Genomic DNA, 24,698 nt, shown 5'->3' with positions numbered 1-24,698 from the left:
GGCTTTGCCTGCATGTCCTGAAGTCTGTCGAGTCTCCCCACATCTCCTCCATCTGCTGCAACCACAGACCCTCTTTCCTACCAAGTGACTCTAAGGAAAGCAAGATTGGCTCTGGATCAGGACAACGGGCTCAGCGCCCTGGGCAGTGGGTCCTGCAGGCTGAGGAAGGGGCAGAGTGGTTCATGTCACGTCCCAGAGTGTCCCCGCTGCTGTGGCCGGGGGATGAGGAAGCCGGAGGAGGGAGGGAGGCCGGCGGGGAGCCCGGCCGGGGCCCGCGGGGAGGCAGGCCGGGCCAGCGGGGCGGGGGGCCGGCGCGGAGCCAATGGGGAGCTGGGGCAGGTGGAGGGGGGGTTAAAACCCCCCCCGGTGCCGGCGGGCGAGCGAGTGCCCGGGAGGAGGAGCGGAGAGGAGGGCTGCCCCCGAGGGCAGCCCCGCGGAGCGCGGCGCGGCGGGGCCCCGCGGGTGGATGCCCGCCGGTGCCGGGGCTGGCCCGGGGCTGCCCGGCCGGGCTGTGCCCTGGCAGGGGAGCGGCGGGGTGCTGGGGGGCCCGGCGGCTCCTCAAAGGGCCGGGCCATGCACAAACCCATGGAGAAGTCCCAAAACTTCCGCATCGAAGCGCTCCTGGCTGAAGAGCCGGCGCGGAGCGCCTCCCCGCCGGGGCTGAGCTCCGGGAGCCCCGCGGCGAGCCCCGGCCCCGCCGGGCGCTCCGACACCCCCTCGCCGCGGGCGCCCCCGGCCGCTGCGCCCCTCGCCCCGGCCGGCTTCGTCCCCAAGCCCGGCTTGCTGCATCTCCCCGGCCCCGGGCTCGGCGCCCTACCGGCCCTCTACCCGCCCGCCGTGTACCCGCTCCCGGCGCTGGGGGGCCAGCATCCCGCTTTCGCCTACACCGGTATCCCCCACCTGCCACCCCCCGGCGCGGAGCACCTGAAGGCGGCCGTGGCCGGCTCCTTCCCGCTGGAACACTGGATCCGAGCCGGGATGCTGGTGCCGAGGCTCTCCGACTTCCACGGTGAGTGACCCGGGGACCGACCCTCCCGTCGGGCGGGACGCGGCTGTCGCCCCTTCCTACCCCCGGGGTCGGGGGGCTCTGTCAAGCCCGGTCCCCGCCGGCACAACGGGGTGCAGATCCCCTCGGGGACGGGGGGATGAGGGTCTCCGAGGCCGCCTCTTCGCGGTTCCCCGGTGGTTCAGGTCGGGAGCCTGTCGGGGGCGTCGAGCCCTCGGGGCTGACCCCAATGCGGGGTTCTTGCTGCGCTTGGACTCGCTCCCCAGCCAGGGGGGTCTCAAGGGGAGGGAGGGGTAAGACCAGAGCCCCGGAGACCTCCGAGGCTGCGGGAACCGGAGCAGAAGGGCAAAATCTCCCCCTGCCGCGGCCCAGTGCTGCGGGACGGCCCCGCGGGGCACTGCCAGCCTTCGTGCTGGTGGAGCGGAGTCGCTCCCGGGCCGGGCCAACCGCGCCGGACCCAGCTGCCGGCCCCGTACGGCCGCTTCGGGCTCGTTGGTCTCCGCCGCGACGGGAAGGAAACGAAAATAATGAAGCGGCGACGGAAACTGGCTCCGAAAAACGAATAAATCCCTGCCGGTGTGGTTGGGAACGAACCCGCCCGGGTTCTTGCGGCGGTGTCCGCCCGCCGGGGCACGGAGGGATGCGCGGCCGGATCCGGCCCCGGGAAGGGACGGGGCTCCGGGTCCCTGCCCGCCGCCGCACTCGGCTCCTGTGGGGCGAGGAGCCGGCTCTGCCGGTATGGTGAGCCCGGTACCGGCGGGAGCCGTAGGAACCGGGCAGCCCGGCAGCGTGCTCGGCTCCAGCCCGGTCCCAGGCCCTCCTGGAATGGAAGGAGGAGTCCGGCTCTCCGCACAGCCCCTGCACGGTGGGCACGGCCGAGGCTGGGGACAGGCACCGGATCCCGCACTGCAATGCTGCGCCACGGGTGGGGGGGGTTCTGCACAAGGACCGGCTCCAGGCTCTCGTCCCACCGGGGTCTGTCACTGGCACCCCTAGCAGGGTGGCCCGAACCCTGCCCTGTGCTAGGGGAGAGTGGAGTTCTGGCGGCCACAAAGAAGGGGCCAGTGGGCAATAAACCACGAGTGGCTTGTTAATAAACCCCCAGCAGTGTATCCGAATTGGTTAGCTGAGTTTAGCATCTTAATAATCAGGGAGTCCATTTAAAAAAAGAAAAAAAGAAAAAGAAAAAATGTCTGGATAAGTTAGTTATTTAATAAACTGGTTGGATGAATAACAACAAAAAAGAGAATTAATATGAAACCCCATTCATTGCTTCTTCCTCAAATTAAACTGGTGCAGGTTGAAGGCAAAGAGGCAGTTCCCCACCCCAGGCTGCTCCCCCTTTCCTTGGATCTCTGTGGACTGTACGACAGATGCAGCTGTGAAGTGGTGGTGGCATTGAGTGAAGTGGGTGTAGAACAAGCCTCTGGTGCTACAGGCTGTGTGCACTCTTCACACCTACCATTAAGAATAGAGGGGAAATTCTCTATCTGCTGGTGGTGAAACATCTTCCTGCTCCTCTGCAGAGGCTACGTTGTCCTCGTAGGGTGTGGGTCTGTTAGTTTATCTCAGCATCCAGGTAACTTCATGCAGGGGTGTGTTTCACCACAGTGGGATCACACCTCTGTACTTGCCCCTGTGCCCTGAGCTCAACTTCTGGCTGGGATAATGGAGAGAGCTTTGTTTATCAACAGACACATCCCTCTAAAGTGCAGGATCAGTTCCAGAGCTGCATGTCTCCGAACCCCTGTTAGAAGGAGTTAAATTGCAAATCATGGGCATGAGAACAGATTGTGGAGGGAGCTTTTGGGCTGTGCTAGGCTGCAGGGGAACAGCATGTCAACAATTCTTGTGGGAAGCACTGAGCTGGACTCCTGGGAGAGCCCAGGGGAGGAAAAGCAGTTTTTGACCCGTGTATTAGTGCACAGGGCCCTGCAGAGCCCAAAGCAGAGTAGAGGCAAAGGAGACATGTGAAGGTGTAATAAGGATGCGGCAAAAGCTGTAGATTTTTAAATCAGAGCCAAGAGGTGTTTGTTCCCAGTTCTGGGGAGCTCTTTGCAGTGGGGATTGTCTCTCCTCAGGATGTCTGGTTTAGTAGTTTAAGAATTTTCCTGCCATGAAGCTTTTCTTGCTCCAGTTTTCTCCCAAAATTTGTCATGCCAAACATAGCAAATCACTCTCCGTTCTCTTTGCTTGCCTGGTCTTCACGAGGAGTATCTGTAGGTCCCTTTCAGCCTTCTCCTACCCCCATTACACAGCCTGGTTGCTTCCATCTCCTCTGAGACATGTTTCCATCCTGACTGTTTTCAGGGTTTTCTTCCAAATGTCTTGAGCTAATGCCTCCCTGAAGCAGAAGGATGAAGCTTTGTGTGTTTGTAACTGCTCTACTTGCCTATACCCTCCCCACGAACATCACTTTTGACTTGAGGGACTTATGCTCAGCTTGGGGTCTATTCTCCTTTTCATATTTGTTCTCCCAGGGGTCCTGCTCCCCTGGTCCTTCTCTCCTGCAATTTTCACTGCTACGTAGACTGTGTCATCAGACCCCGTTCCTCGTCCATCTTCAGATCCTTTGGGAATATTTGGGTTCTCAAGTGTGCCTTTCCTCCTGGGGGCTCGCTGCAAGCTCCAAACGCAGGTCTTTTTGCAGCATGCCTTGTCCCTGTAGTCACCAGGACTGTCCCCAGCTGCATGTTATCGCTGTGTCTGGGCTCATATTGTCCCAGTGTGCTGGCCATGGTGTGGGGATGGGGACAGTGGCGTGGGTATGCAGGACCAGGAAGGGGCACCTGCATCCTGCCTAGGACATGCTGCCAAGCCCTTCCTTGTTTCTCTGAGGAGGGTGGTGGGCTGAGCAAGAGCCTCCCATGGTTGGCACAGGGCTCCTGAGTTGCTTGTGGATCCTGGGTGCTCTGTCCCATCACTCAGCCTAGACAGAGGGACAGACCTTCCTGGCTGAGGTTTTCCAGAGCGACTAAGCACAAGTGTCCATGCTGCTGGTGATGTTTAGCTCTCTGGGTAGCAGTGGGCAGATATTTGAGAAAGATGATACTGAAAGCCTCCTAGGGCATGATCTGGGGCATGCCAGAGGGAGCTCACCCTTGTGATTTATGTATGGAAGATTCCAGGACTAAGTCATGAATTCCTTCTTTAGTTGCCTGTGTAGAGATGTTTTGCAGGCACAGCCTAGTTTGGTCTCCTGGGGATGGTCTGGGTGGGGGAAGGAGCAGGACAGCCCCTGAACTGGAGCCACAAGCTCCATGGGGATGCATCACACATTCTCGCCCTCCTCTCACCCATGTATGGGGAAGGTGGGATGCTGGCAAGACAGCCTGAGGCAGTGGGTACCCTTAGGAACCTGGCCTGGGCTTGGCTGCTGGGGTTGCTCAGAGAAGTGCTCCTGCTGCCGTGTCTGCCTCGCTAGCTGCCTCTGTGGAGCTGCAGCCAGCGCCTGGCTGCCTCTGCTGCAATGCGGAGCGAGAGAGCTGGGTGGGAAGGCATGGATGCAGGAGCGGGCTTGCCCTCACTGCAGCCGGTGGGATGCTGCCTGCCCAGGGCTCCCTTGCTGCCAGGTGGGATCCCTGTCTCGGGGCTTTGAGCATCTCCTGAACCTCACGGGGGGAGTGTTTGGCACCGGGGTGCTATGCCTGTCAGTATTTCTGGGAGCTGTGATTTATTTGCCCTGGCTAGCAGCGTGGAAATGCAGCGTGACGGTGTGAGCCAAGCGTAGAGATCTGCCATGGAAGAGAGCTGTAGGAGCAGAGAGTGGTGACATACAGCTGCAGGTTCTCAGGAAGAGGGAAGGATTCCCCACTGGGGACCTGGCGCTCAGGCAGCTTCGCCGGGACACCTCTTGTCTGCATCACCCACTTTGACGGCTAGGAGCCCAGGCCAGATCCTGCCCACAGTGGTGGAGAGCTGGCTGGCAGGCTGGTCAAAAGAAGTCACACCAAACTGTTTCAAAAAGCAACGCCTTCCAAGGCTCACCAGGTGCACAGCGGTGTCGTGTCAGCAGGGAACATGGGCTGGAAAACAGCTGGCAAGCAGCAATCAGGGGTCAACGGTGGAGCAAGCAAGGGACTAGAAGAGGTAGGAAGTGCCCTAACACATGCTGCCGCATGGACAGTGGTCAGGGCTGCCAGCACGCCAGGAGAAGCCTCTGGTGATGGCCCCGATGCTGGTGAGACCATCTCTCCCCCTCCCAGCCCTGACATCTGGAGAAACACCTCCAAAGCAGACAGAGTGCTAATTTCCTCTCCTTTATCTGCTAGCCCACAAAGTTAAGTGAACTATAGCTAAACAAACCAAATTAAAACCTAGTGGGTTAATATCAACCTAGGATTACCCTTGTTATCAAGTAGACAGAACTGTATCAAATAAACCAACAATTCTTTATAAGCTTTATCTAATTATCCAGGAGGCAGCTGCCTTTTGGAGCTCCCAGCCTCAGACTCAGAGGGCATTCCCGGCTCCAGGCCAAGCATTTTATTTACTGATATTGCAGCCAGACGCTGGGCACCCATCAGGGGGTTCGAGCCCTACCAGGTTGAAAGGATATTAAGGTGAGCTATGATCCTGGATGTAGCTCTGGAGGAGATGGCTGGGCAGACAGGAAATCCTTTGGCCATCAAAGGTGTGACGTTGAGGCAGTTGCTGGCCTTCTGGTAGGAGCTGGATAAGGGGAAGAGCCTTCCTGAAGGGTTATTCTTTCTTTGGGATGGTGGTTGTGATGGAGATGGGTTCATAGCTCAGCTGGCAGGCACTTGGGGAGGCGAGCCCTGGGGCATGCTCCCTCTGCATCCCTTGGGAGGATGCCATCCATGTGACGGCTTGTCACAGGACAGGGGAGGACAGGATTCCACCAAACACTGACAGGACAGGCTGGAGCTACCAGCGGCCACAAGATATTCTTTCCTCTTTCCTCCTGCTCCTTCCCCCACCCAGACCATCCCCAGGAGACCAAACTAGACTGTGCCTGCAAAACATCTCTACACAGGCAACTGGAACCTACCTCATACTCCACTTCCTCCTCCTCCTCTCTTTGCTCCGTCCCTGGTGAGAAATTGCAGACCCTCTTCCTCCATAGCCTCCCCACAAAGGAGCCAGAGCCCTTCAGGGAAGTTGACAGCATGTCCGAGGCCAGAGATGTTGGTGTTCAGGTCCACACTGAGCTGCTGCTGTGGGTGTCTGAAGGTCAGGTGGATCTTAAAGCTGTGCTGGTTTGGGCTCGCCCTGTCTTTTCTGCAGGCTGAATCTTGAAGAAGTCACCATGAGGAGCAGTGGTGATGGACAATAGTGGCTGCTGAAGGGTGTATTGTCAGAGGAGGTGACAGGTTAGGTGGCCAGCCATACCTGTATAGGCTGGGCTTTGGACTGCTGGTGGCTTGAACTGCATGACAACACCTCAGAGGGTTCGGATTTATTTGGCTTTTGGGCAAACATTCTGTTCTTTTCCCCCATAGACCAAGCAGTCCCCAGCATCTTACCTGGGGAAGCGTGAGTCCCTTGGGGGGGCATTGTTAAAGCAAGCAGTCTTCCAGTCTCCTCTGAAGCTGGATAGACCGAACTCCCCCTGCTTTTGGGGTTGAGACTCACTTCTGTGTGTCCACTCTTCCCACATCTGTTTTTAGCCTGGCCACATCTGGCCTTGCAGGAGGAAGCACAGAGGAGCCTTTCGGGGTGGTCTGAAGGATTTCTGTGGTCCCCAGAGCCAGGATGCAGTGCCCTAGGAGCTGGGGCCCAAGCTCTCTGCTTTGGGGTGGAGAATTCAGGCTGGGAATATATATGATATTTCTTCACCCCTGGCAAAACAGCCTCTGGCTCCAGAAAGCATAAAAGTCATGGATTATCGGATGCTGGGATTTGGGCACATCCTCTTCCCTTCTCTTTCCTCTAAGCATCCTCTATATACCATGCCCAGAAAGAGGACCTGCTCAGACCCAGTACAGCCAGCCCACTCAGTGCAGCCCCCAATTCGGGAAGGGGCTGAGGCACCGGGTGCCCTGGTGCACCCTCCTGTCTCTGGCAGCAAAGGGTGCTTCCTGGACGCTAGAGCCCTCCAGCTGCCGGCCGCTGGCTGGGGAGGATTTGTGTTGAGCTCCCCACCAACTTAGACTGAATGAATTTCCCCTCTGGTTCTTTCCAATGCATCTCTGGCCTTCTCCCTCGAGGAGCTGCAAGGGGTGTTAGCTTCGGCTTGCCCCATCCCTGCAGATGCTGGTCCCCATGGCACCTCCTCTCCTTAGCGTTGGTCCCATATGTCTGCCAAGGATTTGTACAGCCAGAGCCATGGCCGAGCTCTGCGGGGCTGAGCCATCTTTCATCTGGCATTTGTATTTGTCCTGTCAATCCTTTGAGCATCTCATTTGGTTTTAGCCTTGATTATGTCTTGTGTCCAAAACGATGCACCGTGTGTGTGTCAGAGCCGTCAGCACAGCCTGACTCTTTTCAGTCCCTAGTTTAACTGGCCAGTGGCTGGAAGGTGGGTCCCACGGGCTGTCTCTCCTGCCACGGTGGGGCTGTGGGTGCAGGAGGAGTTGTGTCCATTCCTGCTTGCACGAGGAGTTTGCAGATCCCCAGCCCAGCCTGGGCTCTGCCTATTTGACCCGTCCCACCCAGCATCCAGGTACTTGGGATCAAACTCACATCATGATCAGTCAATGCCCCCTTCATAAATTCCTGCCTCATGCGTCACCGCTGTGTTTGTGAAGGGCTCAGTGGACTCCTCGGGAGATGGGCAGGTCGGGATCAAAGCTGGAATCTGAGAGAGATAACACGGGTGATGCCCCATGCCCTGCAAAGAGGGCGAGCTGGAAGCGACCCTCGCCAAGCGTGGCACATCTCTGTGGCCACGATGCTCCGTCTCCCTCCCCAAGGCGCGGCAGCAGTGATGTGCCAAGGACCTTTCCCATTAATGCCCCCCCACCCAGTGCTGCTCCGGCACTTTACTCCCAGCTGCAAACCTCTGGGTGTGATTGCCGCTGTGGTGCTGGGAGAAGCAGTAAAACTGAACCCCGGGGTGGGACACACACACACAATAAAACCAGTGGGGAGGAGATAAGCGGGGATCAAACACAGCGCGGCAGCCACCCCGCGCTGGACTCTCAAAGGTCCCTTTGTTCCCACTGCCTCCTGATCCAGCGCCGCGCTGCCTTCAAGGGCTGCGGGGGAGATAGCGGGGCTCAGGGGTAGCCCTGCCGCCGCAACCCCTGGCAGTTGGGCAGCCACCTGCGCGTCCCGGCAATAAAAAAGGAGGTTTAATTTCAGTCACAGGACTGATCCCAGTTGCACACCGAGGCCTGATAACGTATCTTACTGGCAGGCAATAAAGCCATTATTGGGGCGGGAGATGATGGAAGAGACGCTCGCCTTCCTTCTCATCCCAGGCTTGCCGAGGGGATGTCGTCTCCCCCGCTCCCCAGCCCCACTGTCCCCTGACCCCTGCCTGCTGTCTGCCCTGCAGCCCCCCCGCAGTCTGGCTTGATGGGGAAGTGCCGTCGGCCCCGCACAGCCTTCACCAGCCAGCAGCTCCTGGAGCTGGAGAACCAGTTCAAGCTCAACAAGTACCTGTCCAGACCCAAGCGCTTTGAAGTGGCCACATCACTGATGCTCACCGAGACACAGGTACCTGGATCCTGGGGGGATGGAGGATGGAACCGGCCAGCAGACAGGGAGGTGGGGGGAAGTCAAGGTCATGGGCAATGCTGATGCTGCCATCAGCCCCGCACCTACTGCCCCAGTCAGCACCTCTTCTCAGGGCATCTCCTGCAGAGACCTGCCAGCCGGCCTTCAGGCTGAGCTCTTGTGAAGGGTACCCCAGAAGCACCGCTCCTCTTTTTACCTGTCACCCCCAACTTAGATTTCAGAGCCTTCCCATCCCTCCATGCACTGTGTGAGGAGGGTTTTTTGTGGTGTTGAAATTCCTCTTTTAATTTCCCCTTCATGTCCTTGGGCATCCCGGGCGATTGATGGTCCCCTCTGTCCCCAACCCCTCCCCACAGAGGCTGGGCAGGGAAGGGAGCAGCCCCCCGAGTACTCCTGTCCCTGTGACACCCTCAGCCTCCTCACACAGACCTGCAGCACCATGGGATGCCCCCCAACAAAGAGGTTTGGGGGGCGCCCTCAGTGCAGGGAAGGCTAGGGGGTGAGTGGGGACAGGATGGGGAACAGAGGGACATGCTCTGCCCTGGGGGCTTTCCCTCGGCAGGTGAAGATCTGGTTCCAGAACCGCCGCATGAAATGGAAGCGGAGCCGCAAAGCCAAGGAGCAGGGAGCTCAGGTGGAGGCCGAGAAGCAACAAGGGCTCGGCAAAGCCTGCGAGAAGCTGCTGCCCAGCGAGTCCCAGGGACAGGCTGCCGAAAGCCCCAAGTTCATGGGGCACAGCTGCAGCTCGGACTTCCTGCACCACGGCACTGCCGAGCTGGGCTACAGCCCGGACTCCTCCTGCTCGGGAGCTGAGGAGGAAGAAGAAGAGGAGGAGGACGAGATGGGCGCTGCGGAGAGGAAGATCGGCTCTGTGTTGTGAAAGACAGAAGGAGGCGGCCGGGGAGAGGGGCTGGGCTGCGGTGCCAGGGGTCTCTTTGCTGGCAGACACAGACTGTGCCCAGGTGGAGCAGGGGGGGCTGCAGGGCACCTGCCCCCCTTTAACTTATGTGTGTTTGGATCCTATTTAACTCGTAATTATTCTTCTGTGTGTATCCGGGGGAGTCCCCACATCCCTCCCCTATAAAGCTGTTATCCGGATGCCTGTGCTTTTCATTAGGGGACAGGAGGCTCTGCCCCTCTCCTGCCACCACACCACCCTGCCGGGGTCCCTGGGGAACCGGGTGGGGACAGCAGACTTGCACAGCTGGCAGCCCGCTGGCACAGCTGGAGGGCACAGACCCTGGACCCTTCTTCGATGGTGCGTTGCCCCTTCCCCGCAGATACGACAGTGCCTGGAGCAGCAGGAGACGCATCCCTGTGTGATGCCAGCTGCCCTTCCCCTTGGCAGCGTGAAGGGCTGGGAAAGAGGATGCCCAGGATGCGTGCCAGCCTGCCCTGCCTCCTCCTGCGCCTGTAGCATCCCTGGTAGGGTCTGCACTTTGCTGGGCAAAATTAAGTAGCCTTGCAAAGCAGACCTGATTAATTGGCTAATGAAGTGGTGCTGTTTTCAATGTTGCAATCAGCCTGGCTGCACTGGTTGCATCGCCCTGAAGTGAGGTGGGGATGGAACCCTCCTGGGTTTAGGGTGGTGCTCAGGCTGTTTGTGAGGGCTCAATGCTGTAGTGAGTCCCCCCTTTTCCCGTGGTGATGTCTGAACCCCCCTCAGTCCCTTTCTGGGCTTATTTCATGATCCTCTGCTCGCTCTGGCGGGGCTCAAATCAACGCCTGGTAGCAGGATGGCAGCAGACACTCTGCTACCTCCCTAGAAGTACTAGGGTTGAGCCCTGTCCGCCCTAAGCAAGCAGGCTGTCCTTGTCCTCAGGATGCCCGACGGTCCTGGCAGACCCTATAGACCTCCCTGCATGCTTTCTGGGCCACCCCTTGGGGATGCTGAAATAGCCATGCAGGCAGAGGGACCAGCCCCGCAATGCCCAGCCTCTCCACACGCACATCAGCCCCAGCTTCCCCACCCCAGTGCACGTGAGGCTGCAGGATCTGGGCACGCTGGGCTGGGGTGCCCTGGCCCCAGGTAGCCCGTGGTTTCTCCCTCCTGCCCCACGTCCTGCTGTCCCTTCCTCTCTTCTCCCTGTCCAGAGGTGGCAGGGGGGGCGGCCTGCCCCCGGGACCTGCTGTGGGGGTGGGAGCCGCCGAGGGGCAGCAGCCCCCGGGGAGCCCCAGGTCACCTCCGGCAGCCGGTCAGCGAGGGATGGGACAGGTAAGCCTTGGTGCGGGGCTGTCACACCTCGCAGGGCTGGCAGCGGTTGGGGCTGGAGGCAGGGGGACAGATGTGATACTTTTGGGACAGAGGGATGGAAAGGGGAAGCAGATGACGGGAGAGAGCAGCACAGGGAGGGAGGGATGGATGCACGGATGGATGGATGCATGGACGGATGGACAACGGTTCTGTGTGAGGTGACAGTGACCCGCAGTGGCTGCTGGCAGCTCAGCAGCTTCCCCCTCGGTGTGTGGCATCCTTGGTGCCCAGGTCTCCTGTTCCCAGGCAATCCAGCCCAGGACACAGCAGTGCCCCACTGGCCACGCAGGAGGTGTCCGGACCCCTGGCACTGCCCGAAGGGGCACCCTCTGGTCCTGGTGAGGGTGCAGCCCTTGCTCCAAGGGGGGAGGTATGAGCCAAGGCAGGTGCCAGGAGCCTGCAATGGTTGGAATAACATGGAACAGGAGAGGAATAAATGTGGAGAAGGTAGGGGGGGAAAGAGAGGGAATGAAAGGAGGAGGGGAGGGGGAAGGAAGGAAAGGATGGTACCCAATTCCCTGTCATTGGTCTCTGGGGACAGCAGGGCAGGAGAGACCCCAGGGGAGCTGTGTCCCTTTAGCAGGCATCCAGGACCAGGGTCTGAGATGCTGGCACATGCCAGCCCATGACTGCAGCAGCCTTGGGGCTAAAAACACCTATCACCCAATGTACAACCTGGTCCTCCAGCAGCGGGGGAGCACGGAGAGGACCACAGGCTGGAGCTGGGCACGCCACAGCAGGGGTGAGATGGGGAGAACAGGGATGGCAGGGGCAGAGAGGAAAAGGAGAGAAGGAAAGCAACAAAAAAAGAGTGCCAGGAAGGAGGCGGGTAGCTGAAGGGATGTCACAGACTTAAAGCGTTCACCTTGATGGGCCATGACAGGTTTAATTTCCAGAGTACAACCATTAAAGTGATGGATGGGAGGCGTTCATCTCTCGCCTGGCGCATACGGGCCCTTCGTGGCTGCAAAAGCGTTTGTTTTGTTGCTATTATTTATGAGGTTGTTTCTGCAGGAGCCAGGCACTCATCCAGTGCTGGGGGGACAGAGGAGGGGACGCGATTGATGCCGGAGGAGTTGGGGTGCTGATTTATGGCTGCTTAGCTGGATGAGTCATGCTGTAAACATCGACAAATGCCATTAAAGCTGCATCTCCTTCCTGCCTCTGCCCTGGCACCCTCCCCACCCTGCGGGACGTGGCCAGCCCTGCTCTCCGCCACGCTGCTGCCTGTGCACCCCAGAGGGGATCTCCAGGGACACGAGGGTCCCCCTGTCCCTGAGGGACATCCAGGGCACTGGGAAGACGCAGGAGTGACTCACAGCTGTGGTGGTGCCCCATGGGGATGATACCCAGGATACACGATGGGCTCGTGCAGCCGGGGCTCCACGGCCTGTGTCCCTCTGCCCCTTTGCCGGTCTTGGCCCCATAACTTCTTTTGGCAACGATCACAACTTGTTATTTGTGTCACCGATGCTCCAAGGAGCTCGGGGTGACCTGGCCCCATTAAAGTGCCACCCCATCCCTATGCCAGTCCTCTCCAGCCTGCTGCACCCCACACCCGCTCACCCCCCACCCCACCCCCCCCAGCATCCCCACCTCTTAGCCCCACAGCCTCCTCACCCACCCATCCTGCGTACCCACGAACTTCACGGCACCCCATCTGCCCATGAAGCTTTGTGCCTGTCTCCCTCCCCTACAACCATCCTCATCACCCCTCTCCCCCATCCTGTCTCCTGCACCCCTGCATCCCCTGCACCCCTTTGTCTGCCACTTGCTCCTCTCCATCTCCCTGCCCCTGAAATCCCCCATCTCCTCCTGGTCCCAATATACCCCTGCACTGCTTCCCACCCCACCATCTACCCCCTGCATCCCTCCATCTGCCCCCTGCACCCCTTTCATTTTGACCCCTCGTCCCCTGAGCCCCTCCGTCTGTCCCTTGCAACCCTCCATCTCACCCCTGCACCCCCTGAGCTCCTCCATCTGCTCCCTGCACACCTCCATCTTGACCCTGAACTCCTCTGAGCCCCTCCATCTTTCCCCCTGCATCCCTTCACTTACCCCTGCATCCCGAGCACCTCCATCGGCCCTCTGCACCCCTCCATCTTGCCCCTTGCAGCCCTCCATCTTACTCCTGCATACCCTGAGCCCCTCCATCTACCCCCTGCACCCCGCCATCTTGACCCTGCATCCCCTGAGCCCCTCCATCTGACCCTTGCACCTCTAAGAACTCCCCACCTGCCTTCCGTACCCCTCCGTCTGCCACTTGCAGCCCTCCATCTTACCCCTGCATCCCCTGCGCCCCTCCATCTGCCCTCTGCACCCCTGAGAACTCCCCACCTGCCTTGTGTACCCCTCCATCTGCCACTTGCAGCCCTCCATCTTACCCCTGCACCCCCTGAGCTCCTCCATTTGCCCCCTGCACCCCTGAGAACTCCCCACCTGCCTCCTGCACCCCTCCATCTGCATCCTGAACGCCTCCATCCGCCCCCTGCCCCCCTTTCACTTGTCCCCCGCCCCTCTTCCCTTGCCCCCCGCCGCCCCGCGTCGTCTTCCCCGCTCTGCGCGTCCCTCTGCTGCCCCCTGGCGGCGGCCGCCGGCAGCCCCCGCCGCCGCCCGCGCGCGGACTGACCCCAGCCGGCCACCGTTGTTGCTCCAGGCGCCGCCGCCGCGTCCGGGTCTCCATGGCAACACGGGCCGGGGCCCCGGGGCGCTGAGCGGGCGGGACCGGGCCGGGCTGGGGCCTGCCAGGACCCGAGGTGGGCCGGGCTGTGCTATAGGGAGCTGAGCAGGGCTTGAGGGAGCCGGGCAGGCCCGGGGGGTAGCGGTGGCGCAGGGCCCAGGCTCTGCCCCGGGGGCCGTGTGGGGTTATAAAGGACTGGGCCTTGCCCCAGGCAGCTGTAGGGAACAGGGCCGTGCCATACAGGGTTTTAGAGGGCCAGGCAAGGCTACAGGGCTCTGCTATAGTGGTCTCTGTGGGGCTATGGTGGGCTGAGCTATAAAGGCCCAAGGAGAGCTCTGCCACAGGGGCTGCGCTGTGAGCGAGGTGGGGGTCATGGTGGGTGCCAAGGGAACTGCTGAGCACAGGGCTGTGGCAGCCTGGGGGCAGTGTGGTCTGTGGCAAGGGGTGGACTCAGCTGGCAAAATGGGGACGCTGCTAGGGACACTGCAGCCTCTGAAAGGAGGTTTGGCACCCTGAGCCCGAAGAGGAGTTGTCGGATATCTGGGAGCACCCAGGTCTCAGCAGCAAAGACTGTCTGGGTGCAGGAGCAGCATGCATGAGGACTTTTTCCACTTGTTTTTCAGATGCTTGCTCAGGCACATGGTGAGCCCCAAAGCCCTGAGGCTTTTCGGAAGCTGTGCTGTGGCTGTGTCAGGAAGGTGAGCAGTGGAGCAAAGGGTGATATTGTCATGGGTGGATTTACTGGCAGTGCAGGAAGAGGAGAAAACCAAAAAAAAACACCTTAGCCTTTGCTTCCCTCGTTCATGACATCCTTTGGTATCTGTTGTTTGGGCTGTGGCCAGGAGGTGTCCCCTCTGGACTCCTGGAGCAGGGCTTTTAGTGAATCCTGGAACTTTGCCGCAGGGTGGCTCCTCCCGCCTTTTTGCTGGAGTCAGAGATTTTTAGCTTAGAGAAACAGCTGTTTGAGTGATTTCTCCTCCCCCCTCCGCTCTCAAAGTGCTAATGTCCTCGTTGCAATTTCCTCAGCTGTCTGCAAGAAAGGCAAAGAAGAAAGGCGTATTCTGGGGCATTGAGGTGGCTGAGACACTCAGGTGGCATGGCTGGGAGCTTGGAAAAGAGATGATCAAACACCTGATCTTGAAAAATGTTCATGAGAAAACCCAGAAGCTGAGCTACAGGTGCGTGGGAAGTTTCTTTCTTCTTTGTACTCCTCACACTTTCACTGCACGCTTCTTCATCCCTCCTGCTGTATCAGTTACATTAGCTCCTTTCCTTGGATTCATCTGCCCCCTCTCCCCTTGGGCAATGTGCTGGACACAGCACATGCACACTTGTGTAGCAGCACAGAAACCTGCTAATTCAGAAGCACAACCCTTGTTCCTGGCAGAAGTATTTTAAATGAAATGCCTTTTTGTAAATTCTGTTTTGCTGATACCTCTGTCTGTGAGGCATTTCCAGTCTAGTGAGATTTTAATTGTGGATGTATGCCAGCCAGTCACTAGTGTGTCCTAAAACCATTGCTCCCGGGAGTCCCACTGGATGTTGAGCCACTCCAGCACTCCCTGTGACCCTCCCTGCTCTGAAACTCAGATGTTTCTGTGCAATGTGTTTTGCTTATGCTGCATGGCCTGGGAATGTAAAATATTGTTCAAGGAAGGGATAGGTACTTAGAGCTGGGAACGGGGGTCCAGGACGCCTGGCTTCTGCCCCTGTTTCTGCTGATTTGCTACCAAGGTACCCTTAGGGTCAGGCACGTAAAGCGTTTCTAATTGTGGGGTTTGGAGTTTTTGATTCTTTATTCACTTTTCTGCTGTCTAACTTAACAACAGCTGTATGCTCTCAGACAAAATTCTCTTGTTTTGATTTCATTATCTAGATGTCCTTCCACGCGATTCTTCCTCACTGTTTTTCCACAGCAGATCACTCTGAGCCCTGGTATGTCCTTAACTCTGCCCATCGTTTTCCGGCCCACTGAAAAGGTAATGTGGCAACATCAAAACAGCTCTCAGTGTTCATGAGGGAAGGTTCCAGCACAGAAAGACTGGACAGCGTGACCTCCCTGCTCTCCCCACATCTTCATCACCTGAGGGAGCCCTAACCCCTGACTTCTCTGCAGAGTTTGCTGGTAGTTCCGAGAGCAATCCTCACAAAAAGTATTCCCAGGTTATTCCCTGGCCGTGAGATCAGTAAGACAAAGTGCTTGAACTGTCCACACCTGGTTTGATCCCAGGGAACCTCAGCTGGGTGATTTTAGTGCAGAAACTTGGGTTGAGGGACTCACTCTCTGCTTTTTTACAGAAGACCCCAAAGCCTGTACGTTGAAGGGCTACTAATTTTCTGTAAGATATATCTCAAGGGCCTGCCTTCTTTTGGATGGGGTGGGTTTCTTTAAGCTTTATTTTTAACAGCAATGGTTCTTTTTACCCAGCCCCTTTTCTTGGTTTTCAGCTTGTTCCTCGTGTCTGTTTTGGCTGAGTGTTGATCTCTGGCTTTTGTCCACAGCTGTATGTCTTTGATGTGTATTTCAGTCCTATTCATAGAGCGTGATCATCGGGCGGATGATCTCTCTGCTCTCTTAGTATCATGGTTTTCTGATGACTGTTCAGTGTTCCCTTTATGAAATAAGCTGCTGGCCTTGTTCCATTTTCAGTGAATAGTTTGTCTGCAGCACATCAGTCCCTAGACCAGGAGGCTCCCTTTCTTAGAGAGAGCAAGGACTGTGTGTGCTGCAGTGCCCAAGGTCTCTCCTTACCTGTATAAGTGGTACACAGGAGACGTGACAATTGGGGAGCACAGAAGACACATATCTTGCAATTCCTTCTATCTTAGCTGGTTAAGCAGATGTCCCGGGGCTCTTCGTACACAGTGCTGTCAAGGCTGCATCTTTAAGTTGTGTGTTATCCGCTTAGGCCTCTAGCTGACAAAGCACTTAATCAAAGACTAATATTTCTGTGCCTGTGGAGCTCAAGGAGAGGTTGTACATGCTTCACTTAAGCTGAATTGGGATCTTGAAAACACTGAAAGAAATCTATCTGCGTCAAAACAAATCACCTGAAACAAATGTGGTCTTCAACTGCTCTCCCTGAGGGTATTTGTGTGTTCCCTGACAGAGTGAGGAGTATGCCTGAGTACCTTATTCACTGCCTTACTCAGCCTTTTCTGGGTGCTTCATATGCTCTCCCCTGCACAGAAGCCTTCCTTTGTGCCTCTGTCACTGATTTTTTTTTTTTTTCTAGCACTCTTGCAGAGGTGAAGGTGGTGGATGTTCATGAGTGGAGCTGCAGTACCTACAAGATGGAGCCAATCTAACTGCTGTCTTTGCTTGCTTTTCTGTGCAGAGGGAGTACAAAGACAGCATCTGCTTTAAGAAGGCTGAGGGTGAGTTCTCTGTCACCCTGCATGCTACGCTTCCAGTTTCCTGTCTGTCCTTCCCATCCGCTGTCCAGTTGCCCATCTGTGCTGTCCACAATGTCACGGAGACAACATTCCCTATGCGCAATATTGGGTGAGTGAGACATGGCCAGGCAGACGCTCTGTTTTGTCAGGTATTTTGGTACCTTCTTGGACTCTCCGATAAATGCAGCTCATTTCAGTTGTCATTAGAACTGATGTCTGCCTTAGCAGGCAGCAGACCTCTGCATCCTCTGAGGTGACACCAGAAATGGTAGTACAGGTCAGATCTCACTGTGGGCATGCCTTGGCACCTCACATCTGTCTGTTTCCAGTATATGCTGAGAAACATTCATACACAGGAAATAGGTGAGGATCAGCACGGTGTCCCACTGAGAACATCCACAGGAGAGGCCTGGGCTTCCAAAGGCAGCCTGCCCCGTGTGAGCAGGGAAGGATGAGCTACCAGCTGGAAACATTTTAGTCTTTCTGTGACTTGGCCTCTCTTCCCTTGGCACAGGAATGCCATAGGGATGGCAGTGGAGTTGCCAATGCTCGAGCTGACCTCTTTGGTTGGGAGGCTGGCAATGTAGAAGTTGGAGAGTCTCTCCAGTGCCTACTCTTAGGTTCATGGAGCTGCCCAAAGCAGTGTCAGTATTCCATGGCTTGGAGTCATCATTTAGGAGCAAAGATGCTCCCAGTTACCAAGGACCGTCTTATTTTAATAAGGGTAAGGACAGTAATTCAGGCAGTATTGTAGAAAGGAGTGCAGGGAAGAAGTTCCCAGGCAAGAAGGAGGTATACTTCCAACCATTTACAGTGAGAGCTAAAAAACTTTACTAGTTGGAAAATGGCCTGTGCTCCCCAAAGCAGTCAGCTGATGCAGTAGGAGGGTGGAAAGGACAGAGGGCACATGTACCTTAAGCAGAGCAAGGTATCAGCTAGAAACCATGTCAAGTGATCAATTCTCCCCTTAGAGAAATCACTTGTGCTGACTGAGAGGGTGGTGGAGGATATGGATGGTAAGACACAGCTTGGAAAGAATAAAATATAAAAAAACTAGTGGTATGTCATGTTCTTTGCACAAATCAAACAAGCAAAAGGAGTTCTGGAGAGCTGAATGAGGTATTAGGAAAATAGCTCACTCCTCTCTTCTCACCTGGGCATATAACAGAGGAACAGATGTTCATTTGGAATTGAGAGGCAGCAAATTTAGACACAGGAAAAGCAAATACTTCATTCTGAAGCTGATTTGTTTGCTATCCCATGTTGAAGCTGAGAAATTTTATGGCCATTAATACAGTTCTTAGCTATTACATCTAAGATTCATTAAAGTGTGAACAGAGCATTTGCAGAGACTAGAGACAAATTTCTTCCCAGCATGGCATATTTGGCCAGGCGCATTGGGGATTCTGCCATTCAACATTGCTTGCTTCACATCCTAACTGAATAACCCATTGGGAAAGGTCCAGCCTATGCATGGTTGCACAGGCAGCAAAGGATCCATTCATCTACTTAAAATGTATCTCCATTTCCCAGTGATCTTGTTACTGTGTTTGCCTGGGAGACACCAAGCCCTTTCTACGTGACTCCTGACTGCGGCATGCTGAACCCAGGTGCTGAGTGCGTGGTCAAGGTGGTCTTCCAACCCAAGGAGGCTCTGATGTATGATGTGGCAGCAACGTGCTGGTTTGGAGGTGAAGAGAAACAAAAGAGGACTATCCAGCTAAAAGCCCTCTGTGAGTCTTTCTTACATTTAACACTCAAAGAAGTGTGTATCGTCCCTAACTGTGGAATAGCATTCCACAGAGATACATGGAGGTGCTGTGCTCTTAAGCTGTGCCACAGTTGGTTCGACCCACTGATGAGCAAGTGAACCCCACGGTTTAAAAGTAGCCTGTGAAATCCTCTAATGTACTTTTGTCAATTTGGAAGTGTGATCGGTATGCCCGGTGATATTCTTTGGCCAAACCAGCATTTCTGGAGCCTGCTTAAGTTGACAGAGAGGAAAAAGTGAAAGGAGTTCATCAGCACAATGCAAAAACCTCCAGAAACTCCTGGTCTTATCTGCACTCAGTCTTTCCTGTCTGTTCCTGCTAGACAGAAAGCCTGAGGGAAATTTCGAAAACTTGCTGGATGCAAGCTAGAATAAGCAATGTTTTCATTAGCGAGTCCTTGCCTAAAGTGCCTTGTATAGCCACTGACAAACAAAAGATGTGACTCTGAGTTTAGTAAATTAGGACTGTAAGGGAGCTTATTTGGCCCAAAGTAGGGCCAAATTTGAAGGCAGACCCAACTTCAGAGTTATCTGAGGTTTTTCAGAGGCCTGTCCAGTTGAGCGTTGAATATTCAAGGATGGAGATTCCACCTCTCTTTCTTAACCCAGTATATTATTCCCTTTAACAGCCAAATACCCCTTCCTGCGGGTGTGTGTGACAGCAGAAGAGGATGAAAGCATACAGCCTGGAGAGTTTCGGGATGTGCTGTGCTTTGGATCAGTGCCAGTGGGGACAACGGTGGAGAAGTGTGTAGAAATCTTCAACTTGTCTGTGGTATGTGGAGAGGGAGATGACTACTTGTGAGAAGTTGGCATGCTGGCACATTTCCCTGGGATATGTGGTCCAGAGTATTTCCCTTAATGCTGTGAAAATAACCCAAGTGGAAATGTGAATAAAACAGAGATGATGAGCCTTCCCGTACCAACCAGGCCATTCACCTTTGCCCCTGCCTTCCAGCTACAGTGCTAGCAACTCATCCGTTTGCAGCATGGTGTGGCAGTTCCTGCCTTCTTCCTGCTGCGCTTGGTCCAGATCAGGCAGCCGTTGTTGTCTTTCACATCCTGCAGCTCTCCCGCTCACCCTGGACAAGCCCATCAGTCCTATGTGGCAGTTGTGGCAGTCTCAAATTGGCATGCATTTGTCCCAGGCAGCTGATGGATCTTTTGCTGTCCTCAGTGGACTGCAGCTTGGTGAATTGCTCCCAAAGTCAAGCAGGCTGCATTTGAGAACCTTGTTCTCTGTGCCAGCTCAGCCCATCCCAGCCCCCTTAAAAGTTGGATGTACTCAGAGATTGCTGACATGGATGTCAGAGTGCTGGCTCATCCACAGGCTCTGAAACTTCAGAGTGGGGAAGACATACTCATTTGTTGTACTGTTGTTATTCATACTGCAATGGTGCTCAGCATCCCCAGGCAAGAATGAGGGTCTACTTTGGCCCTTGGGGACACGTTGAGCCATCCTCCCACCTACCAGGAGGAACGCTGCAACCCCAGAGATCATCAGGACATTTTGCTGTAGCCCACTGACCTCTGAGCATATGGTGGGAGCTTGCTGCTGGCAGTGCCCCAGCAGGACAGGGTTGCAGAGGTTTGCGTAGCATTTCTCTCCTGGGCCGTAGTAGCTTTGCTGTTCTTGGTGGTGTGCAGCTCTCCTGAAAATTGCAGTTCTTCACTGATGAGTGGTCCTGCATTCAGAGCTATCCTGGCTCCTCCATTTACTGGTTTCTTTTCTGTTTGGAGGTTGATGCACCATGTAGGATAGAACGAGCAAAAGATCCTCTGCCTCGAGATCATGTTTTCTCCTGTGATGTGGCCCATGGTGTTGTCCCTGCCAACGGGAAGCTGGTCTTGTGCATACGATTTCAGCCTCAGACTGTAGGAGAGCACAGTACTGACTATTTCACTATCGTATCTGCTGGATGCCTCCTGCAGACCGTCCTGAAGGTGGTTGGCTTATGTAAAGGTACCAGACTGAAAGACTTCCCTGTTTCTCCCTGTCTTCTTCTTAGTACTGTAGGGGAAGGGCTAGTGCTTGGGGAAGGAGTAGGGACTGTCACAGTCCTCAGTCATAGACTTACCTTCTGCTGGGATCCGGGTTGTCTCTGGTGCACCATTTGGGGTTTATACTTGTTTGAGACCGATGTTAGACTGTTGGAAGTGAATGTCCAGCTGTTTGCTAGGACTGGTGTGTTTGCTGATGAGGTGATTCTGGTTGGGGAAGATCAGTTCCAGTGGCTTGTGACATGTTGACAGAAAGAGTCATGACAGGTCCAGGATCTATCTTGCATGTTGTTGTGCTAGGTCCTTTGGTGTCCCTGCACCAATATTCTGTGGACTTCGACTGGATCAATCTCGGGGAAAGTTTGATGCAGACACTGAAAATCAGCAACATCTCAGATGTCCCTGCCTATTACCAGTTTGATATTGATAGCAGAGGGAGTGTGTTCTCCTTGGATCGTCCCTGTGGAGTCTTGGAAGGCACAACAACACTAGCACTGAAGGTGACCTTTCGACCTACTCAGCCCATCAGCTATCACCGCAGAGTGGTGTGTCTTGTCCACCATCAGGTATGAGAGGCAAAGGGTGATTTCACTACTGTGATAGCTCAGAGGGCTGTTCCAATGTAATCCACCAAGGCTGGCCTCTCTCGTTAAGTAGCCCCCAGAAATCTCTTCCCACTGCATTTCTATTGACATCTGTCCTGGGCTCTTGCTGAGTAGAATCCCCATGGTGCAGGTTCCTATCAGCAGTAGACACCTGATGTGGCCAGCCAGCCAGTAATGCCTATGGGTAGGGTAAGGAGCATCCTCAGTGGTTTCTGTCTATTTAGGTCTCTAAATTAAATTTAGCTGCACTTCTGTGCACTGAGTGCCTTTCACACAAGTTTCAAGAAAGTTCTTGGGCTCCATCAAAACATAAAGTAAATGGCAGCCTAACATTGCAGATTCTAAGCCTTTCTCAGGCATGGTTTTAGAAGTGATGTACTAGAGTGGTGTAACTCTCCAAGCAATCACAGAAAGGCAGTTTATTTCTTATAATCCTTTCTGGTGTTTTCCCAGGAACCCATGTATGTGGACTTTTTTGGTACCTGCCATTCAGACACAGCTAAGCCAGCCATTCTTCAGGCAAGACACCTCTCATGGTACCGAACCAACATAGTGAGGGGACTGACCTTCTACCCCCCTGATATCCTGAATGCGATGCTGAAAGATGGGAAGTTGCAGGTGGATGAAAAGGGAGCCCTCATGCTGCCCCCCGAGGTATGAGCTGCCCTCCCTGGTATCTAAGATACTCCTGTGCTGTTCTCTGCAGATGCTGGGCTTCTGTTGCACAGGCCAGACAGATCTAGAATGACTTGCAGGTGCCAGACTGATGGTTTGGGTTTTTTAGTATCTTTGCTATTAACGTTCCCAGCACGCACCAACACTACCTGGGTCTTAATCGAGCTCAGCCACTAAGCCACTTTCTGGCTCTAGCTCAATCACAGGGTCTTCTTTTGCTTCATGTAGCTTCAGATTGAGGACTGGCTTACAAACCAGAGTCTCCTTGAAGCCTAAACTTTGAACTGTCCTGGGAATTGTTAGTGAAATGCGTCTTGCACACCCTCTTGCTTGTGAAAGCAATCAGGACTGTAGCGCCTGGTGTCTCCCACAGGAACACTTTCCCTTCTCACACTGAGATGTTTCCATCCTGTAGATCCCTCAAGACAAACCTCCCAAGGAATACCTTGAAGCCGACTCCATAACTGAATATTTCCATGATGGTGTAAGCAGCGACCTGGCCTTGTTTCCCCCTCATGTTAGTGTCAGCCCCAGGGAGTATGATTTTGGTTGCTGCATGCCGCTCCACAAGGTTGAACCGCTTCCTCTCTGTGTGACCAACCACACCAAAGGAAAGATCACTGTTGCCTGGACTCCAAGCCATGGCAGTGCCTTCCGAGTGAGCCCCGAAATCTGTGACATCCCACCTTTGAAGTCTTCAGCCTTCCGTGTCCTTTTCCAGCCCACTCAACTCAACAGTCTCTATGCAGCGGAGCTGGAAGGTTTTGCCTTCTACAAGGTTAGTAGTAATTACTAGGACCAGTTTCTAGAAAGGACCTGGCAAGAGACTGCAGGCTAAAGGCTTTTGGGGGAGTTAAAATTCTAATGGAAGCTTTTATTTTGAGTTTGGCAAACTGTCATCTTTACTAACTTCTTTGACTGTTGTTTTGATAAACTGGTGGGTTAAAATTTCTTCTTCACCTGTGTCTTGGCAAAGATAAATCAGGAAAGCAAGCCACAGCTCATGCATATGGACAGTAACAGTTCCTCTTACCCTCAGCGAATGTGAAATAACGTACACCTCACCAAAAGAGGAATAACTGAATTACTGCACTATTAGCATAGATGGGAGCCTGCACAAGGGTGGTTGTTGTGGCCTGGGCGATGGGCAATAAATTGTTTTTTCTGTTTGGCTCTCCACAAGTAAAGCTGGTGAGGGCACTGTGTATCACTGCAGCCTCTCCTCCCTTGTGGTAAGGGATTCGCATCACACAAGGCTGCAATTACAGGAGGTTTAGCACCCAGAAACTTCCTGGTAGGTGAAAGAGATCTTGATTACACTGTTGATTACTCTTGTTGCATTTTTTTTTTCCCTTCTAAGGCAATGTGGAGGATATCTGGGAGTAACATTAGAGTCAGGAGTTCCTTAGGCTCAGGTAAAGGATAGATGATTATTTTCAGTGACTCACTGTTAAATGCTAACTTTAGCACCTGCAATTATCTCAAACTGCACTAGAGTGTCTGCAGACCCTCCTTCCCTAAGGCAACTCTTGTAGTATCACAGAATAGCTTGGGTAGGTCCTTCTGCTTGAAAATCGTTCAGTGGTCTCTAGGGTCTGAAATGTAGCTATTTGGGAAAGCAGCGCTCATGTTCCTCATCTGGCACTGGTCAGTCCTTCTTCCCTGAAAAAGTCAATTCCTCAGTCCCAGGGATGCCATTGAAACGAACTGCTGCTTTTGATGACACGTGCACTTGAGGACGCCTTGCCACGCTCCCTTCCTGCATGCACTCTGTTCTGTCTCTTGTGTGCCTGCAGGTGCTGAGACACTACAGCAATATTGAGGAGGATGCCACCATCTGTCCATCCTGGTGCCTGACTGTGAGGCTGAGAGCGCACACGTATGAAGCAGGACGGGAACACTTCATTCCACAGTACATCCTGGATGTTCCCAAGGTGTGTAACTGTTGACATTTGGATCTTTACAGAGATGCTCAGTGCTTACCTCTGAAGTTTTTACCTTGTCTCCCATTGCACCATCCTGAGATGTGGCTTAGGTGGTTTCTGATGGTGTGAAGACTACTGCTTTGGTAGAGAAGTAGGATGCTCTTTCTCCTGCATTAGCTTCCCAGCCTCCAGTTTGTCAGGTTGCACTGAGGATCTCATTAGTTCTGAGAGGAAAGCTGTTGGGATCTCCTTCCTTTCTGTTTAAGCAGATGTAGGCACTGACAAGGGTGCTTGGTCCCCTCCCAGGTGCCTCAGACACTCTGCATGCACTTAGATAAATGGAGGGCAGCACACAGAATCCACACTTATGGAAGAGAGGTGGTTGCAAGGTAGAGTGGAATTTTCCCGAACTGTCCCTGCTGTTCCTGTAGCACAGGAAAGTATTGTTCCAATGAGGTTAAGTGAGATTTGTCTTGAGAACCTCTTGGAAAATCTCCTCAGCTAGTTCAGGACATGCAGCCTGTATCTGATATGCATGAACTGGAGTAAATTCTAGCCTGTTGGAATTCTTAATCCAGGAGGTCACTATCCATACAGAGACTGCACGTCCCAGCAAACAGCTTGCTTACTGGATGAACAGAAAGCATTGCATAAGTAAAGTACTTTCATTGGTCCCATGAGCCTATGAAAGGTGAGAGCCACTGTGGGAAGGTAGAAGACCATACACATACTGAAGAGAGG

At 54.6% G+C, this 24,698-nt stretch overlaps 2 protein-coding genes across 2 annotated transcripts in view; both read left to right on the top strand.

Moving 5' to 3' along the window:
- The first annotated feature begins 573 nt into the window (after positions 1 to 573).
- Positions 574 to 9,740, top strand: LOC128912984 (motor neuron and pancreas homeobox 1-like). Its single transcript, XM_054209831.1, has 3 exons — positions 574 to 1,009; positions 8,469 to 8,629; positions 9,213 to 9,740. Exons 1-3 carry the CDS (start codon positions 574 to 576, stop codon positions 9,528 to 9,530), a joined length of 915 nt encoding a protein of 304 aa, XP_054065806.1. The 3' UTR covers positions 9,531 to 9,740.
- A 4,467-nt stretch (positions 9,741 to 14,207) lies between these two features.
- CFAP65 (cilia and flagella associated protein 65) overlaps positions 14,208 to 24,698 on the top strand; it is a 32,730-nt gene continuing 22,239 nt past the window's right edge. Inside the window, 11 exon segments of the mRNA XM_054209113.1 lie at positions 14,208 to 14,282; positions 14,611 to 14,762; positions 15,461 to 15,563; positions 16,923 to 17,089; positions 18,514 to 18,713; positions 19,381 to 19,526; positions 20,492 to 20,714; positions 21,053 to 21,318; positions 21,811 to 22,011; positions 22,448 to 22,810; positions 23,829 to 23,966. Coding sequence (XP_054065088.1) covers positions 14,208 to 14,282; positions 14,611 to 14,762; positions 15,461 to 15,563; positions 16,923 to 17,089; positions 18,514 to 18,713; positions 19,381 to 19,526; positions 20,492 to 20,714; positions 21,053 to 21,318; positions 21,811 to 22,011; positions 22,448 to 22,810; positions 23,829 to 23,966 — 2,034 coding nt within the window.

This window comes from Rissa tridactyla, chromosome 7, assembly GCF_028500815.1.
Source record: "Rissa tridactyla isolate bRisTri1 chromosome 7, bRisTri1.patW.cur.20221130, whole genome shotgun sequence".
Taxonomy (NCBI): domain Eukaryota; kingdom Metazoa; phylum Chordata; class Aves; order Charadriiformes; family Laridae; genus Rissa; species Rissa tridactyla.
This window is presented reverse-complemented; position numbering and strand designations above follow the sequence as displayed.

Coding starts and splice junctions, on each gene's coding strand:
- LOC128912984 (XM_054209831.1), top strand. CDS start 574: ATGCACAAACCCATGGAGAAGTCCCAAAACTTCCGCATCGAAGCGCTC. Junction 1,010..8,468: donor GAGGCTCTCCGACTTCCACG/GTGAGTGACCCG, acceptor TCTGCCCTGCAG/CCCCCCCGCAGTCTGGCTTG. Junction 8,630..9,212: donor TGATGCTCACCGAGACACAG/GTACCTGGATCC, acceptor TTCCCTCGGCAG/GTGAAGATCTGGTTCCAGAA.